Source organism: Palaemon carinicauda, chromosome 31, assembly GCF_036898095.1.
Source record: "Palaemon carinicauda isolate YSFRI2023 chromosome 31, ASM3689809v2, whole genome shotgun sequence".
NCBI classification, from domain to species: domain Eukaryota; kingdom Metazoa; phylum Arthropoda; class Malacostraca; order Decapoda; family Palaemonidae; genus Palaemon; species Palaemon carinicauda.
Window position 1 is genome coordinate 16,798,903 of NC_090755.1, and position 19,148 is coordinate 16,818,050.

Consider the following 19,148-nt stretch of genomic DNA (forward strand, 5'->3'; position numbering starts at 1 on the left):
AGCTTGCGCTTCTTATATGCTAGCTATGTGATTCAAAGGTGACTATCAAAATTATAAATTTTATACCTATATTTACTTTTATTGTTTGAACTTTTTCATTTCTATGATATTTCATTTTATATATATATATATATATATATATATATATATATATATATATATATATATATATATATATATATATGTGTGTGTGTGTGTGTGTGTGTGTATCAATAAACATAACTTCACAACTGTGTTAGATTTTATACTGTATTCATCCTTTAATAATAATTTTATTCTTATAAGCTTGAAAAATGAAAAATGTTTGTGATAAGAAAATAATAGAAGAAAACTAAAACTATTTAAATCTTATTATTACGGTATATTATTTGAGTAACTGATTTTCTGATTGTTTTACTTTCTCCCCTGGTCATAATGCAGGACGACTTGATGTCATCATTGCAACATCAAGTACCATAGTACCTTTGTTGCCACTGCCCAAAGATGGGAAGCTTACCAAGAAAATTAACCTAAGCAGACTTAGAGCTTTGATAATTGATGATGGGCCAACAGTTTTTAACAGCCTCACTACGAATAAGAAAATTGCATTTCAATCGTTTGCAATGCACTTACGAGGTAAGCACATGTTTTATGAATTTTTTTCTGTTTTGTTTGTTAAGCATAAGTGTGTTCTTGAAATATGTAATTTCTACATTGTGTGATGTGAGACACTTTTGATCCTGATATAAATGCCCTCATTGTACATGGCTAGTCTTCTTATAGTGAGTTAGCTACAAGACATTCTGCTTTGTGACCTCATGAAGTAAACACACAGATTTGTTTCTCTCCCAGCAATTACTATTAAAAGATGTACACAGCTGTGACTTTGTAATTTTTATTTTTAATGTTCCTCAAAGTGCATGTATGGTTTCACTCATTCAGTAGTATGTGTATATGGGGAGATCTAACCTGGTTCCAATGATTGTGGAGAATGTTCTACAGGTTGAAGTTATTCTAATAATACTGGAAATAGTCTTTTACTTTTTGATTAGGGCCTATGGAAGTCTCATAGAATTCAGGAGTGTTTTCATGTGGATTATCCATCCTTTGTTGTGGAAATAATGCCTAATAATGTTCCTGGCAACTTATATCCTAGTTCTGTGAAATATCGCCCCCTCCAAAGTTACTATATATTTGTTGGAAGAGCATACCAGTACCTTGTAGTCTGAAGGTACTGTTTTACAGAAGAATGTTTCTCTAAACTCATCCTTTCCTTGGGTTTTGTCTCAACTGTATTTGCAAGTTCCAGTGTGTTAACTAATGTTTTAACCTCATGGTAGCAGATACACATGAAGTTTTGGATTCTTGAGGTCTTCCACAATGGGTGTCATCTTCCATAGCTAGTGTTATTTACATGTTGAGATTAGCCTTTTCCATTAAAGTCTTACTAGCCTAGCCGCACACAATTCCATGGCATAAATGAGGAAATCTTAGGAGGAAGCCATCAAAGAAAATTTTCCTTAGTGGTTTTAGATTTACTGTTACCCCTTTGTTGTACCAAAGATTTCATGAGGTTAGTAGGCCGTCATAGACCACAGACAAAGGAAAAAGTTTCCTTGTCTGACTCCCTCAGAAGTGGGAACTGATGAGTCAGGGAGGAGATTAATTCAGAAACTGGACCCCTGAATAAATGAATACTGAGGGCTGTCTGTAATTTCATAAAGCAGTTTTTGTTCCATAACCGAAATACAAACCACGCTATTTACATTGTGTTTACCTTTTAGCGTAGCTGAAATGGCGAGCCATTAGAATTTAACGAGGGTGTATTACCCCCGCGCTAGTTAGCGGAGGGTAGGGGAGTGGTAGCTAGCTACCCCCCCCCCCCCCACACACACGCACACCGGTGAAGCTCACTTTCACTTTTGGCTCGGACTGAGACAGACGTCTCTGTCTTTGTCCTCGCTTGGCAGCCATTGTTTGTTTTGTCTTTACTTAATCACTTACTTTTCTTTTACTCAGTGTATATGTAAACATTTTTTCATGTTTGTATATATATTTAAGTATAGAAATCAGTAAGTTTCCTTTTCAGAGTTGTGTGTGTAGTGTACGATATCTCCGTGGAGCCCTCGGCAGTTTAGGCCACCATGGTGTAATTTTATGGGTTGCGATCGAGTTTGACTTCGGTCTTTCTCTCTCTCTCTCTTGAGGTCATTCACCCTTTTACTACGTTACTACGCCTTTGTAGCTTCATTCCCGTGTGGGGGGGTTGCTACGCCGTACGTTTTGTCTCAATTAGTTTATGAATCTAATTGTATTTGTTTTTTTCAGCTTTGTAGAACGATTCCTTTCAGGGTTTTCGTTCTTTCTTTAGTGTTCATTCATTTTTAAATTACATAATTACATAGTTACATAATTATAATTGTTATAATTCTGTTTTGGTTACAGCTCTCCTTCCGTGAGTGTAAGTGGTTGTGAGGGCACGTGCCTGTTGTGTAATTCTTGTTTTCTGTTCTCTCGGGATTCCTCTTCGGAGCCTTTTCGGGGGAATGAATGTGTACTAATGATTTTTGTTTTATTTTTTTTTACAGTTACCGATCTAGTTCGTTTCTGTAATATGGCAACGGTGTGAGCTGTCTTGTTGAGGCCTGGGGATTCGGCTGTTGCTGCCTCCCCTTTGGATTTTCGTCAGGGGCGTGTCTCCTTCTTCTGGAAGTACTCCTGTGACGATTGACAGTTCTCCAGTTCATTTTAGAACTCTCAGGAGGCTCGCCTCCTTGGGTGGGTAACTTTCCTTCCGAGGGAAGTTTTTTCCTGTCCAGGCTTGAGTTTTTCCCCTTTTGGGGGGTTCTTCTCTTGCCTTTTTTTCGTGCGACTATGCTCTTGGCGCTGAGCGGTCGCACCTGCAGTTTCGCTCAAGGGGCTAGGCAACTGCAGGGGCCCCTCTTCGGAGGACTGCTCCTTTTAGGTCACTGGCTGACCAGTCTCTTCTACGAAGTGTTTCTCTTTCGTTCGCGAGAGAGTACACTCATAGAGACTCCTCTTCGGAGGATTCTTCTGCTGCTGTTGCTGTTGGCCTCCTTCGCCGTAAGGCCCACCGTCCGCCTCGTCGTAAGGGCCTCCCATCTCCCTATAAGGGTGCTAAGAGGCGCCTTTTTGAATCTCCGTTGCAGCCTACAACTCCTTCTTGATCTTCCGCCCCTGGTGCAGATGGACAGCAGTCTGACCTCGTCTTCCGACGGGCAACGGTCTTCCCGATGGACAACGGTCTTTCGACAGACATCAGTCTCCCGGCGGACAGTCAACGGTCTTCCGACGGACATCAGTCTCCCGACGGACAACGATCCCTTCGGGGCAAAGGGTTGCCTCCCACGGGGGTTCTTCCCTTGCGTGTCAGGGTTCCCCTGCGCGCCCTTCTGCTGTGTTCTCTCCTGCTCAGTGTTAGCGCACAGGCGCTCTCCTGCTCCTGCTCAGTGTTAGCGCACAGGCGCTCTCCTGCTCATCAGCGCTTTCCTGATCGCTAGCGCTCTCCTGTTCGCCAGCTCTCTCCTGTTCGTCAACGCTCTCCTGTTCGTCAGCGCTCTCATGATGATCATCTCTGCTGTTCCTGTTGGTTCCTGTTACGCCACGTGCCCGTGCGACCGCATGCCAGCTCCCCAGCGACCTTAGACGCGTCAACATTCACCTACTCGTCAGCGATCTCCTACGCGTCAACGATCGCCATCGATCTGCCACGCGTATCAGTTCCCCTGAACACCATCAGTAGCGATCTAGCTCTCGCCTGCTGTGTACCACGATCTCCGATAGCTGAGTCTTGCCGTAGATCTTCCTCCTGCTCGCCAGCTCTCACCTTTACTTCTGTCCTTCTGTGCGCCAGCTTTCTTCAATCGCCAGCGCACATCTGCTCGCAATTCTTTGCCACGGACCAATGGGCGCCAACGGTTTTCTGACCGTCTAGGATCGCCTAATTAACAGCTTGCTTCAATGCTCACCTTCCTGATGCACCTGCGCGCCTTCTGTTAGCGCCATGTGCGCTAACCATCACTAGTCTCTCTCGTGTTGGCAATCGCCTACGCGCCCGCGCGATTCTTCACCTGCGCGCTAGCGTTTTGTTAACGCACCATGGTTCGCCAACGCGCCGCCGCTTGCTGACGCGCCTTCACTCTCCTACGGGCTATCGCTCACCAGAACGCGCCATCGAACGTGCCATCGCCCGCCTACGCGTCATCGGTCTCCCGACCGCCTGCGCTCACCCGCGCGCCCACGTACCTGCGCGGCCACACGCCCACGTGCCCGCGCGACCGCACGCCCACGTGCCTGCACGCCTATGCTCATGCGCGACCGCGCACATGCTCTCCAATGTTCGCCTGCGCGCGAACCAACGGTATTCCATCACGCGGACGGACGGTGTTCCGTCGCGCGGACGGACGGGGTTCCGTCGCGCGGACGGACGGGGTTCCGTCGCGCGGACGGACGGGGTTCCGTCGCGCGGACGGACGGGGTTCCGTCGCGCGGACGGACGGGGTTCCGTCGCGCGGACGGACGGGGTTCCGTCGCGCGCGCCGACGGCGCACTGACGGGGTTTCTTCGCGCGAATGTTGGCTTAATTCTTGCAGTATCCATTGCTCGCCGACCACCAGCTCTCGCCCTTCCTACCACGCTCGCCCTCCTTCTGCGCTCCTTCACTCACCTTCGTCTGCGTTCCTGCGTGCCCGCGCATGGGCGCTTCCACGCTAGCACGCGCAAATCATTGATTTACCATCGCGCGAGCGCCAGGGCGATTGCGACCGCGATTCCCATTGGGGTTTCGCAGCATGGCCAGCCTGGCGAGTCTTCTGGAATGTGTTTTCCAGAACACGGCCTCATCCCGTAAACGCAGAGCATGGCACAAGCAAGAATGAGAAGAATCTTCAGGGAGGTCTGAGCAACAATTTTCTTTCCAGAACCTGGGTTGGCCCTTCCCCGTCATTCCCTGGAAGGGTTTTTGGCTGGGGGGCTTTCCGTTCGAGATTTCTCCATCGGCCAAGGGGTGACTGTTTACCCCTTCCTCTTCTCCATATCGTGAAAGGGGCTTACCAGGTCCTTTCCCTCCTCGGTTACGACCCGAGGTTTTGTTCAAGGAAGCTACAGGAAGGTCATGGGTACTTTCCTCCTCGCGGGCTCAAGCACCTTGGCGTTTCGTCGTCAAGTATCGAACTTGCGGGCAAGCTCGATGTTGGACCATCTGGACGCAATGACCGAGGGCTTCCTTTCGGGTGTCTCATCCGTGGATGTCGACAACCTCAGACACCCTTCCATCCTTGAGAAGAGTTTGTTTGTACCCAAGGACAGAGACATAGACAGCGGCTGTGCGAAGGAAGTCGACTCGTTTTCACTCCTCTAAGGCGCTTTCTTCCAGACCCTGCAGGGCTCCAGCGCCTCTTTCTTTCAGCCACGTCGGCCTAAGTTATCGGACCGGCTACGACAACTGAGACAAGGTGTCCAATTGCAGTTCCCTCCTGTCAGGAACAGATGGCATGGGAGGCTCTCCCGGGGGGGCATAGTCCTAGAGGGAGCGGCAGAGTTCACGAACTCTAGGATTGGCACCCCCCCCCTTTCCGGTTTCACGCTGGGAGGATGCCTAAGGTTACTCATCCGGATGACAGCTTCCCGATGCCCATTCCTGCGCGATCTCTGTGATCAGCCAAGGATATCGCTCCTGCCGTCTCTGTCAGCGAATTCAGTGTCTCTGAACCTCTATGCCATAGGGTCGGCAAGAGTTTGCCCGTTTGGGCAGAATGATCCATGCCTTAGGAGAAGGTCCTCCATAGGATCATCGACGGCTTCACCCCCGGCTTCTTCGGTCGATCCTTTCTTGTAAGGAAGTATCTGAGACGGGAGTTCCGTAGTCAACCTCTCAGCACTGATCAAGTTTGTCGAACAAACTTCGTCCAGCGTGGAACAGCAGAATCAATCAGACTGGTAACGAGGCGACAGGACTCCTTAGGCCCTGGATCGGAAGGACGGGTACTTTCAGTTTCCATTCCATCCATCTTCCAGGAAGCTCGTGGAATTCAGCCTAGACTACAGGTATTTCTGCTTAGGATGCAGTGTGGCGATCCCGCCGTGGCATCGCAGGTTTTTTTTCCCCAGAGAACTCTCCCTGCTTTCCTCATGGCCGCTCAGATGCAGGCTTCCGCCTCCTTCGCCTTTTGGAGGTCTGGTCAACTCCGGTAGGCTCGGGTTCGACCTTCTTCAGCGCCGGGACAAGCTTCTGGATGCTTACCATGAGTGGGGGTTCATGGTATTTTGCTAGGAGCCTTCTCTTCTTCTGCCTCAACATCTGGAGTATCTAGCCATGATATTGAGTCAACGGCCTTACCACGTTGGAAACCCCGCTTCTCGTCCGTCCAGCGAGGTTAAGCAACGTCGGTACTTGGATGGGTGACCGCCTGGGGACGCCAGATTCTGTTGCCACCTCCTCTGAGCCTTCCCTTCAGTTGACTGTGGCAAGGCTGAGGAGAGTCGCAGTACCTGTTCTCAGTCAAGCAGAGCTTTCAGTCCTACCTTGGAACGTTTCCTAGTTCTCTTTTCCTCATTGACCCGTCTATAGTTCCGAACGGTCGCCTCAGGATAAGCTCCATGTGGGGCGGCCCAAGTTCCGGTGGTTTCAAAGCAACGATTAACCGGACGTTCTGGCCCCTATGGGACCAGCGGAACGATTAGACCTGCAATGGGTGTTGACCTATGGAACCTCTTGATGGGAGTGGATATTCTCGTCCTTTCCCCACTTTTTTGATGCTGTTCTCGGACTCGTCAAAGAAAAGGGGGGGGGGGGCATGTTCCGGTCCAGGCCTATGGTCAGGACCTGAAGGATACCTCTCCATCATTCAGGCAGGCTTAGGGGCCGTAGTTTGGCCCCTCTGCAGATCCTATAGCTCCTGCCGAGTCGCTCCTTGCGCGTCGACTTCATGGTTCTGGCGTGTTCTAACCAGCAGGGGACGCATTTTCACACCTTCGCATCTTGCAGTGGAGATACCGAGATGATTTGAGATACTCTCAATACCACCATCGGCTCTCTCATTCCGGGCAGAGGAATGTTCTCTCCGACTTTCCGAGCAGAGCCTTGTAGAGAGAGTGTACCTGGGGGTCTTTGGCCTTGAGTAACCAGCAAGTCCTGGTCTGGGGGACCTGATCGCGACAGCTTGGAACCTCAAGCTTCCACTGTTCTTCCCCCCAGTCTCAGACCCCGAGACTCTGGCAAGATGCATTCCGGTGATGGTGGGACAACATCGACGCCTGCGTCTTCCCTCCTTTGTTGTCTGTTGAGAACGGGTCTCAACAAGACCAGGTTGTCTGTCAACCTTTCAATGGCCCTGAGAGCTCCACTGGGACTATACGCAGAACGGTTTCCGGACCCTCTGCTTCCCCTGACGGAACTCCCGGGAGAGCTTCTCCCACGGCACAGGCTACTCAAACAACCACACTGCAACATCTTTCACGAGCCGGGGCGTCGCTTCGGCTTCATGCCTGGAGACACTACGCCTCCTCCTCAAGAGAGACAACCCGCTATAGTCGCGGGACGGAGGTCGTGTCATCTGCGATAGTCATCCGCAGGGGTCTTCCAGGCGAAGTGGAGAGTCTTCGGTGGTTGGTGTCGTGGGAGATATACCTCTTCCCTTGAGGCCTCTTCTCTAGCAATAATGATCTTATTGCCTTCGGCGGGAGGAAACTCCTTTCCGCTCTTGGCAATGAAGCCTGTCGCTCAGCCTTTCCCTGACCTTCAGGCTTAAAGGAATAACTTTTTCCTTCCCGCTGGACCTTTCCTCGCTCATGCGAAGCTGCGAACGTCCTTGCCCTAGTCGGAGTGAGACCTCCAACTTGGAGCATGGCTCGGACTTTTTAGTCCCTTAAGAGATCTTCTCAAGACCCTTTACGTCAGGCCTCTGATCGCATTCTGTCTTGGGTCTCCTGCTCACTCTGGCCGCGGCCAGTGTGTAAGCAATCATATTGGTCTCGTACGACTCCGCCCTTTCTAAGGAATGGGGGAAGGCAACATTCAGGTTCGCTCCTGAGTTGTTGGCTAGACTCAGAATCTTGGGGATCCTGGCCCTTCAGTCCAATTCCTTCAAGATTTCGAGTCACCATTCTGTATCTGATGTCCCAAAACCTTCTCCTTCTTGCCGGTAAAGGAATGGAGAGGTTAGCTTGGGGAACAGCTGCAGTTTGTCCTCAGTTGCAACCGGTTTGGGAGCACAAGAAGGACACGGGGGAGAGTCACCAGTATACCTCTTCAGCTCGGACTCAAGGACATTCATCTCGACCTGACTCCAGACCCTCCCCCGTCACGTCGCCCTACAGCACGATGTCGGATACATCGCAACGTCCCTCGCCTTCGAGTAATACTACTCTGTGACACAGGTGCTACAAGCTGGAGTCTGGAAGTGTCTAATGACCTTCGCAGCCCGCTTCCTGCAGGGCGTGACCCACAGGAGTTTCGATACGTTCTCTATCGCTCTGTGGTGGCTACACAACAGCTGGTCTAACCTCAGGCTCCTTTTTGGACAGGTAGCAGAAGGTTGAGGGCATTGTTATCAGGTTTTAGTCTGCATGAACGAAAGAAGTATGTCTGGCCCTTACTTCTTTCTTCATCATCCCCTCTACTGGGAAGCAGCATCCTGGTCTCTGCATAGCTAACCTCGAACCTCTGCAGGTAAACCATGCTTCCTTGTGTTCCGAGTATTGAGTCAATACTGTCGCGTCCCCCATACCCTGACGAGGTGGTATTGGGAACGTCCTAACCCAGAGTTCCTTCTGGAACTCCAGGTCAACTGCCTAGGACGGGTCACACTTCTTCCTTCACACACAAGCTTATGTAGGCCACACGGTTCCTTGCGGAGCAAGGAACTTGTGAGGTGCAGGGACTCCTTTTCTCGAGTGCGACTCACTCAGATTCTGAGTCCCCGGGTAAAGCCAAAGCCAGTATGGCTGGGGACTTTCCACCCTACCTAAGGGGTAAGTCACCCAATGTAAATAGCGTGGTTTGTATTTCGGTTACGGAACAAATGACAAATTCGAAGATAATTTGTATTTTTCCTAACCATACAAACCTTAGCTATTTACACATATTTGCCCGCCAGCCCTGTCCCCCAAGACAAGTCCTTCCTCTAAGTGAAAGTGAGCTTCACCGGTGTGTGAGGGGGGGGTTAGCTAGCTACCGCTCCTCTACCCCCCCCCTCCACTAACTAGCGCGGGGGTAATACACCCGCGTTAAATTCTAATGGCTCGCCATTTCAGCTACGCTAAAAGGTAAACCCAATGTAAATAGCTAAGTTTTGTATGGTTAGGAAAAATACAAATTATCTTCGAATTTGTCATTTTAAGTCAGCTCTATGAAAACTGAAAATGTTAGCTCAGTGGTTTGATGTAGATATTTATTTTATGATAATGGTAATAACCTATTTGATAGATTATTTTTTTAATTTGTAAATGTAGGTGTAATTACATTACCTTCTAGACCACCCAAGATAAGATTTTTTTTTCATTTTCAGGACTGAATGTTGTTGTAACTGCTGAGAAGTTGTCGGATTCAGATCTTAGGGTTGCTGAGGAAACATTAAGTTTGTCAGAGGCTTGGATAACACATGATTCAACAAATCAAAGAGGTACTGTATTTTTTTGGTTTTTATTTTGTTGCTGCTTCATGTACAGCACTGTAAAAACTTGTTTATAACAGGTTTTTTCCCCTACACATATACAAACCTTTTGTCCTTTAGAATAGAGAGGTCTTCAGTAGAGCTAGAATGGCCATTAAATTCCTTAACAAGATAGTCAACAAGAGGTGGTGTGCGTAGTTGAGTTGTCACATCCACCTACCTGTCAAAGACTATACTTTTGTCTTCAGCTGCAACCAGTACAGACATACTGATGCATCCCCTCCAAGGCTCTCTTTTTTTTTTTTTTTTTTTTTTTTTAGTTTGTTTGGTGATATCAGCTTCATGTACATTGAAATGAAGCAGGATTGCGAGTGTATATTGAACACTTCTTTGGTTTATTTTAAACCGGTTACAGATCCAATCTCTACTTAGAGGCATGATTTTCACAATTATCCCTTTTGATACTGAGTATATAGGCATTTGCCTTGAGGAACAAAAAGACTAAATCTTCCTCGGTTTTTCTTCTTAGCAAGCCCATGAATAGCTTGAGAGATGTCAGTATTTTTCTTTCCTCTGTGAGGTCGTTCCTTAACACGGTGTGGGAAGCCACATCGCTGATTCCAAGGAGGTACGTACAGGTGGCGGTGGAAAAGTGGAGAACTGCCCTTCAAAGAGATCCGTGGCCAAACCCTCTGGTGTAAGGAAAATGGAGGGTCCTTTCTTAGACCCCGACCAGGTCCAGTTGCACCCTCTTCCATGACTACGGATTATGTGATTGTTAAATAAAGTAAACTTTTTGTCCTCAAATCCCCTTTTACGAAATATCTAACCTCTATTGTCTATCCCTCCTTTTATAAGACATTGATAAAAGAATAAATGATGTAACACCTCTCTTTCTCTCTCTCTCTCTCTCTCTCTCTCTCTCTCTCTCTCTCTCTCTCTCTCTCTCTCTCTCTCTCTCTCTCTCTCTCTAAGAATTTAGAAATATATAAATGATAAGGCGAAGGTGTATATGGATTGACATATTTTCAGGTAGTTATAATATGGAGATAATTTATTGGTGTTTTAGATATTTTGTGATTGAATAATGCTGAAAGAGTAGCTCTACATAACTTGCATGACATTGTTGGTAGGTGGCGGATAAGAAGAGCTGGTGTCACTGGGAGGAAGAGGGAGAGAGTGACACAGCTACATTTTAGGGAATGCTTCATGTGTAATTTATCATGTAAGCCAACATATAAATACGCAAAAACAGCCCTCACACAACTAGGAATGAAGACTAGAATCCCAAGTGTCTGTTGTTGATGGGGTGAGAGGTGACAAGAACTTCATCTCTATGCTGGGGGATGTTTGTGAGGTTTAGAGTAATTCCTCGCATAGGGATTATTACCAGCCATTAGGTAAAAAGAGTGGTGTGATTACGCAAGGTAACAAAAAAAAAAAATTACATTAGCCTTAGACTAGAATCTGAAAGTCTTCATTGGTTGGGTGAAGAAAGGAGGAGGGGGTTTCTAAAATCAAGCTTCTTTAGTGAAAAATCCTTAGGTAAAATATACGATCATGTGTTGTACTCTCCAGTAGGAGAAATGAATGTTTCCAACTTCTATATGGCTTTTATTTTTAAATGACATATTTTGACATCAGTGTGAGTTGTAGGCATGTTTTAATGTAATCGTAGTGAAAGGGTTAAGAAAGAATTCGTTGGACGACAGAACTTTTACAAATGAAGTTAGTGATATAAAGAGCTTATGAAGCTCATCACTGTCGAAAGATGGCTGATTATGTGCATTGTCTAAAGGTGGAGGCATGTCCTTATCGTTGTCATCCCCACTATGATCAACTAGCCTAGTCTTTATGGCTTTTTTGTTGAACTAACAGAGAGTTCCTTTACACTTTTTTAACTTGATTGGCAACCATTGTAACATACTTTCAATGATAGGTACCTTGCGGGCAATGCTCTCTTCATAATGGTTATTTGTATCACAGGGTTCCCCAACATGATTCTCTAAGAGAATGCGGATTATGATCTAAAAAGAATTCCTGTGCACTTTCCAAACAGTATTTGCTGAAAAACTCAGGGTAAGAATGAGAAACTGTAAAAGACAAAGACATAGATGCATCTGTTACCACCTAATGCTAGAATGTTTCTTTCTTTATTAAGGGTATGTATATATTTAAAAGAAAGAATAGGGGAAAATTTTAGAATTTAAGAAAAATATTTTGATTAAATGTCATTTAAGGGGGCCGGCCGGCCGGGTAATGCGGTTTTTTAAGGACAGGACTTTGACATTTATACCACTTAATAAGGTGACTTAGGACATCTAATTGCATAGTGTTTTTGCCTCTGACCTTCGGTTTTGTGACACCAGGGCGATTCATCCTGAAAATTAGTATTTTTCAGATTCTATCTCCTCCCTTGATAATTAATATTAAGACCTGGATTACTACCCTATATAGACTTGATGTAGACCTCCAATAAAATGAAGTTTTTTTTTTCTTTTTTTAGGTCATTTTTTTTGCTAGATAAGATTTTTTTCATTATGGTAAAAAATAAACCCTAAAAATCAGGGTAAAAATTAAGAAGAAAAATATGAAACAAAAATTAGAAAAAAGGAAAACATTTGATTGTTTTTCCAAGTTATATACCAAATTTCAATGCTATATCTTTAAAACTAAGGGAGAAAACAGAATTTGAAGGTTATTAAGTAAAGTTTTGCGATACGGGCATTCAAAGTTTTTCTTTGTATTTTTACAAAGACAATACTCTATTAATAAATCATGATTATTATGAATTTTATAAACCAAATGAATAAACTAAAACAAAGTCATTTATCATAATTTAATCATGAATGAAGATACCTTTGCTCAATATCTTGCTTCTTTAGACGAGACAGTTGCTCCTTCACTAACTCCGCTAATTTCGCCAATATTACCCACTTCTGAACTCATATTAGAGCCAATTTTCTTCTTCCTTCTGTTAGCAAGATGTTGAAATTGTCCTTTTGTCTTTGGCACGATTAAATTCTTGCCAAAACTGAGGAAAACAGACGTAAAAACAAGTTAATGTCTGAGGTCAAATTCAAACATGTACTCTCTATGAGGTTTGTGCTAGGACTGAAGGCCGAGGGGTGTAATTACGGTGTAATACATCGTCCTGTGACTCGTGGAATTAGTACAGATGCCATTGCTCACAATTTGTTTTATATTAAAATGTAATAATTATCAAAATATACGATAAAAGAAATACTGCATTTTCTTGTAGGGAACAAAGTTTTTGTTTTATTGAGTTACTTTTACTAATTTCCCTGTACCTATGAAAGTAAGAGGAATTTTGACAAAATATTTTGTTTACGCATTCTCCATTGCCATACAAAGCTCAGTGAATTATTTCAGAATTTTGTGGTTTTCTTCCTATACCCCCATATATTGGTATACCGGCCAGGCCCATTAAGTTGAAATTCTGGTGAAAAAGCAGTATGAACATCAGTGGAGGTTCGTAGAAATAATGGCTGCCTTTTAATCAGCCAAGGATGGGGGGTTTGGGGCTCCTATATGTCTACCTGCTGAGTCATCATCAGCCATTTGCTTGGCCCTCCCTTGTCCTAGTTTGGGTGGAGAGGGGCTTGGATGCTGATCATATGTATATATGGTCAGTCTCTAGGGTATTGTCACTGTCCTTTGCCTCTGGCATTCATGAGCAACTATAAATCTTTAAAACTTTATCTCACCAACACAGCCCTTGTTCAATCCCCCAATGTAACTGCAGAGACAGTTTACAACAGATAAAGAGTCTTATGAATTTGAGGTTCCCTTATGAAAAATACTTGTATGGTGGAAAGTTATGATAAAATTAGATTTCTGATTCATACATTCAGGCTGTATATACTTGTTGTAGAATTTTAGTTACATTAGTAATAGCAAGTATAACATTAGATAAAGAATTCTTTTTTAAACTATTTTTTTTAGTATTATTGTTAATCTCAGCATTAAAAAAATCTCTGAGAAAACAATGAATCAGTTTGTGATGACCTAGCAATTTCATATTTACTATAAATCATCTGGGACAAGTTTACAAAGATTCACTTAAAGTATATTGAAACCTCTATGGTTTGCACTCCTTTTAAAGAGATTTTTAGATAATAAATTTCAAGTAAATTACTGTCTTTGCTTGGCCTCATAATATATGGCCTCACATAGGTTTCTTGGTACTTAACTGAATTTTATGTATCTTTTGGCCATCGGAGGGGGTGTAATAAAGAAATAGCATTATATCAACATTCTATTTGACATTTTAACTTGTGTTAACTCCTGACCTGATTTCATATTTACTGTATGTTACTGCTAACACTTTTGTAAAGTTGGGATCAAATTATGGTATGTCAGTCAATTGTGGTTAATATAATTACCGTATATTTCTGGAAATAAGATGACCTTTGGATAAGACAAGGTAAAAAATTATGGAAATTTTAATGAATTTAGGTCATATCTGCTGTACTGTTTAAGACAACTGGTGAATTACAAAACCATCACTGTATAGGCTAGCTTTAGCTGTGTACTTTTAGTAAAGGTGATGTTATTATAAATATCCTTCTTGCCATATCCCTAAAATTTCCTACATGTTGCTCAACATGAAAACTATTTTGTTTGCGTTTACTCAACAGTAACAAATTACCGCTAATGACAGTACAGTATGTTGTGTTAAATAAGATGGTGCAAGATTAAAGAAAGAGTGAGGATAATTTGAATCATTGTGCATTTTTATGAAAAAATAAATATGCCAATCAAAATTTTATTACTACCATTATTAATTATACCATTAAAATAACTGAAAGGTTAAAGAAAAGGATAAAGGTTGCTTAAAACACAACCATAACACAATATTTACATTTTGTCAGCTGGACTCACATAGATGACAGTTGATTTCTTTGTTGTTATGGAATATTTCCTCAATTAGGCTATTTATCATAAACTTATTCCAATACAGTAATATGAAAGGTAAATGCACTATTGATTGGTTACCATTACAGTATTATCAGTTATCGTACCGAGGCCTAGGCTAGCCTACCAACAAACATCTCTTGGAATTCAAGGAGTGATTTTCATATCGGTTGTATAAGACAACCCCCAGTTTTCAGAGGTGAATTTTAGGATTTAAGGGTCGTCTTATACGTGGAAATATAGAGTAACATTTATTTAGTTATTTTTTTTTTCCTTTGGATGTAGAAAAATATCCTTTCAAAAGTGAAGCCTTAAAGCAGAGCTCTTATTCAATGTCAGAAAAAGAATTGTCTAGTAGCAGGATTTACCCTTCTGTATCTTTCTCCTCAGGTTTGATGAAAGCGTCAAAAGCATCATCTTCCAGATCACCGGAAAGGTCCGAGACACAAAATTTTCCATCCACAAATGTGTCTTCTAGTTCAAAGTATTCCATGTCACCCAAAAGATCAAGGTCACCATCATCATCATTGTCAAGGGTAGCAGCTCAAAGCAGTGAGATAACTGGTATAAACTGGGATAACATATTACAGAACACTGATGGTGAGAGTAGTGACAAATATGTGAGACGAGATTGGAGCCCTCGTGGAAAGAGACAACCAACGAATTCCAGTGTTGACCGATCAAAGTTTGAAATGCCCAAGGAAGGGGGGAGCAGTAAACAGAGCGATCCTAAGGAAAGGTATTTATGCAGTATTTTATATATTTGTTCTTAATTCATTGAATATATTTATTTTTCCTATGTATATAATTTTGTAACAGAGCAGAAATGAAAGGTTTTAGATTCAGCATGTACTGGGGGTATATTTATGTTTATTTGGTATTCCAAATGAGTTGGTACATCAGGTCACCTATGTTTATGGGCTGGTTTTACAAAAAACAAAAATAGGTATGTATTGCAGGTTGTTAATATGTGAACATCTACTTTCCACTTGACCAGTCGAACAACCAACTTAGGAAACAGTAATATATCTTTCCACTTGATCAGTCGAACAACCGATTCAGAAAACAGTAATATCTCTCTCTCTCTCTCTCTCTCTCTCTCTCTCTCTCTCTCTCTCTCTCATATTTTGCATTGCCTGTTATGTATTTGCATGAAAGACACTATGATGAAAAGAGCTGTTTAGATGTGATTATGCTTTCAATTGTGAGGTGTTAATTAATTTTATGGAATTAGGAGCAGAGTGTATGATGTTGTGTTGACAAAATTCTTTGGCTTTTATAGGTTACTGCTGCTTTTGGCATAAGTAAATTTAATATAAAATAAATCCTGGTATTATCTTATTATATATGCTGCCCATGCAGATCTTACATAGGCATACATTTTAATTTTATATTTTAGATATTATTATTCAGTTGTTCCCATAGTTGTTATTGGGATGATCAAGTTAGTGACTTCCTTTTTCACCATTGCATTATTTTTAATTCAATGGCACTTCATGGAATTCTTGTGCTATTTATTGTTTATTGAAGAACTTATACCAAAACTTACAGTAAAATATATTTTTTGACCATGACCTAAAGAAAATCCTTAGTTCTTTCTGGAAATAGTTGCTAGTAAATATAGCATTGTAGAAACATCTCCCAGACTCCACTGTTTAAATATATCATTCTTCTTTAGATCATATCCTCGTCCCTTGGCAAATTTTTTCTTACTTCATTATATATGAGGACGGTATATATTTTTGGAGAGATTTTTGTTTGTATACTTTTGTCATTTATTCTTATTATGATTATGAATAATAGAAGTATGTTTTCCTAATGTGTAAAGTCAAGATTTTAGGTAGAATGCAAAGTTATTGCACTGCTGTCAGTGAAAGTTGATACTCATTCAAAACGTATATATTGCCTAGGAAATTTCTGAATTAGGTGAAACCTGAGGGAAAAGAGTAGGAATTGTTAGTTTGGTGAACTACTTATTACCTTGGCTTCCTGTTCTCCAGCTTTATCCCTACCTTTCAGGTTGTCTGTCAACATAGTCCAGGTTAGTGATTTGGATATTCAATTATAGAGGTGTTTGAACCAGCGTTGTTTGATCTGAATTTAATGGTTTATTAGTATAAAATATACTTTATTGTATAATTATGAAGTTCTTGAGGTTCCAAATGCTTTGCTATGCTAGTCCCCTATGCAGGACATTTATCTATTTCTACTCATGTTCTTTCTTTGGAACAGGTCTCGCCAGTTAGCTATTCAGTGCTTGTACCTTTTTTGGGCTAGTCTAATATTAAGCTCTTTACAAGAGGAAAGTTTCTCTCTTCTTTGGATGAAAAATTCAGAACCTGTCTTTTGCGTAGAAATTCAAATGATAAAAATTATAAAAAGAGGTTCATACAAACATTATGTTTAAGTAATATTTAATATGTAATATAAATGATAGAGTTGATAGGGAAGCAATGTGGAATGTGATGAGGTTATATGGAGTTGGTGGAAGGTTGTTGCAAGCAGTGAAAAGTTTCTACAAAGGTAGTAAAGCATGTGTTAGAATAGGAAATGAAGTGAGCGATTGGTTTCCGGTGAGAGTGGGGCTGAGACAGGGATGTGTGATGTCACCGTGGTTGTTTAACTTGTATGTTGATGGAGTGGTGAGAGAGGGGAATGCTCGAGTGCTTGGACGAGGATTAAAACTGGTAGGCGAGAATGATCATGAATGGGAGGTAAATCAGTTGTTGTTTGCGGATGATACTGTACTGGTAGCAGACACAGAAGAGAAGCTTGACCGACTAGTGACAGAATTTGGAAGGGTGTGTGAGAGAAGGAAGTTGAGAGTTAATGTGGGTAAGAGTAAGGTTATGAGATGTACAAGAAGGGAAGGTGGTGCAAGGTTGAATGTCATGTTGAATGGAGAGTTACTTGAGGAGGTGGATCAGTTAAGTACTTGGGGTCTGTTGTTGCAGCAATTGGTGGAGTGGAAGCAGATGTACATCAGAGAGTGAATGAAGATTGTAAAGTGTTGGGGTCAGTTAAGGGAGTAGTAAAAAATAGAGGGTTGGGCATGAATGTAAAGAGAGTTCTATATGAGAAAGTGATTGTACCAACTGTGATGTATGGATTGGAGTTGTGGGGAATGAAAGTGATGGAGAGACAGAAATTGAATGTGTTTGAGATGAAGTATCTGAGGAGTATGGCTGGTGTATCTCGAGTTGATAGGGTTAGGAACGAAGTGGTGAGGGTGAGAACGGGTGTAAGAAATGAGTTAGCGGCTAGAGTGGATATGAATGTGTTGAGGTGGTTTTGCCATGTTGAGAGAATGGAAAGTGGCTGTCTGCTAAAGAAGGTGATGAATGCAAGAGTTGATGGGAGAAGTACAAGAGGAAGGCCAAGGTTTGGGTGGATGGATGGTGTGAAGAAAGCTCTGGGTGATAGGAGGATAGATGTGAGAGAGGCAAGAGAGCGTGCTAGAAATAGGAATGAATGGCGAGCGATTGTGACGCAGTTCCGGTAGGCCCTGCTGCTTCCTCCGGTGCCTTAGATGACCGCGGAGGTAGCAGCAGTAGGGGACTCAGCAGTATGAAGCTTCATCTGTGGTGGAAATGTGGGAGGTTGGGCTGTGGCACCCTAGCAGTACCAGCTGAACTCGGCTGAGTCCCTGGTTAGGCTGGAGGAACGTAGAGAGTAGAGGTCCCCCCCTTTTTTTTTTTTTTTTTGTTTCTTGTTGATGTCGGCCACCCCCCAAAATTGGGGGAAGTGCCTTGGTATATGGATGGAATATAAATGCTGATGAAAATACTGTATACATTTGCATTACAGTTATAAAAAACTCTCTCTCTCTCTCTCCTCTCTCTCCTCTCTCTCTCTCTCTCTCCCTCTCTCTCTCTCTCTCTCTCTCTCTCTTTATTTACAGTATTAGTTTGAAGCACCACAAATCAAACAGGAAATAAAGCTTCCCTTTTCTTGCAACCAGTTCAGTTATCTCATAAATAAATCAGAGCTGTCATTCCTTTTATTTCAATATGGTCGCTGTATTTTTTCACAAATTAAAGAGAAATGGAAATTAGAGTGAAACATATTTCAATTTTATGCTATGTTTAAAGAGATTTCTTTTATAAAAGGGTGAAATTTTTCTATTCAGAAATAAGTAACAGAGGAAAAGCATTTCTGTACAAATAAAAAAATTATAACAGCTTTGAAGGAAGGTACCTAGAACAAGCCAGGTGTTTATCTGGACAGTGCTTTCAGATAGGGAAAGAATATTATGCAGTAAATTTTAATAAATAAACAAAATATTGTGGACTACAAAGTCTTTCTTCATTCTAGTTATTGAAACTAGAATGTTTGTAATTTATTTTTCACACATGGGGTACTATTGCTAGAGAGTTATTGGGTCTTTTGACTGGCCAGAAAGCATTATATTGTCCCCCTCTCTGTTTACAGCTCATTTTTCATTTTCCTACTCATATGCTGAATAGTCTGGCCTATTCTTTTCATATTCTCCTCTTTCTTCATACACATGACAACACTAAGCTAACCAAACAGTTCTTCACTTAAGGGTTTAACTACTGTAAAGTAATTGTTCAGTAGCTACTTTTGCTTTTGTTAAGG

At 42.6% G+C, this 19,148-nt stretch overlaps 1 protein-coding gene across 3 annotated transcripts in view; it reads left to right on the top strand.

Moving 5' to 3' along the window:
- LOC137624325 (uncharacterized) overlaps positions 1-19,148 on the top strand; it is a 224,961-nt gene that overhangs the window by 192,877 nt on the left and 12,936 nt on the right. For all 3 annotated transcript variants that reach the window (XM_068354999.1, XM_068355000.1, XM_068355001.1), the window contains 3 exons: positions 421-615; positions 9,507-9,620; positions 14,940-15,288. In XM_068354999.1, coding sequence (XP_068211100.1) covers positions 421-615; positions 9,507-9,620; positions 14,940-15,288 — 658 coding nt within the window. The remainder of the gene's footprint in view (positions 1-420; positions 616-9,506; positions 9,621-14,939; positions 15,289-19,148) is intronic.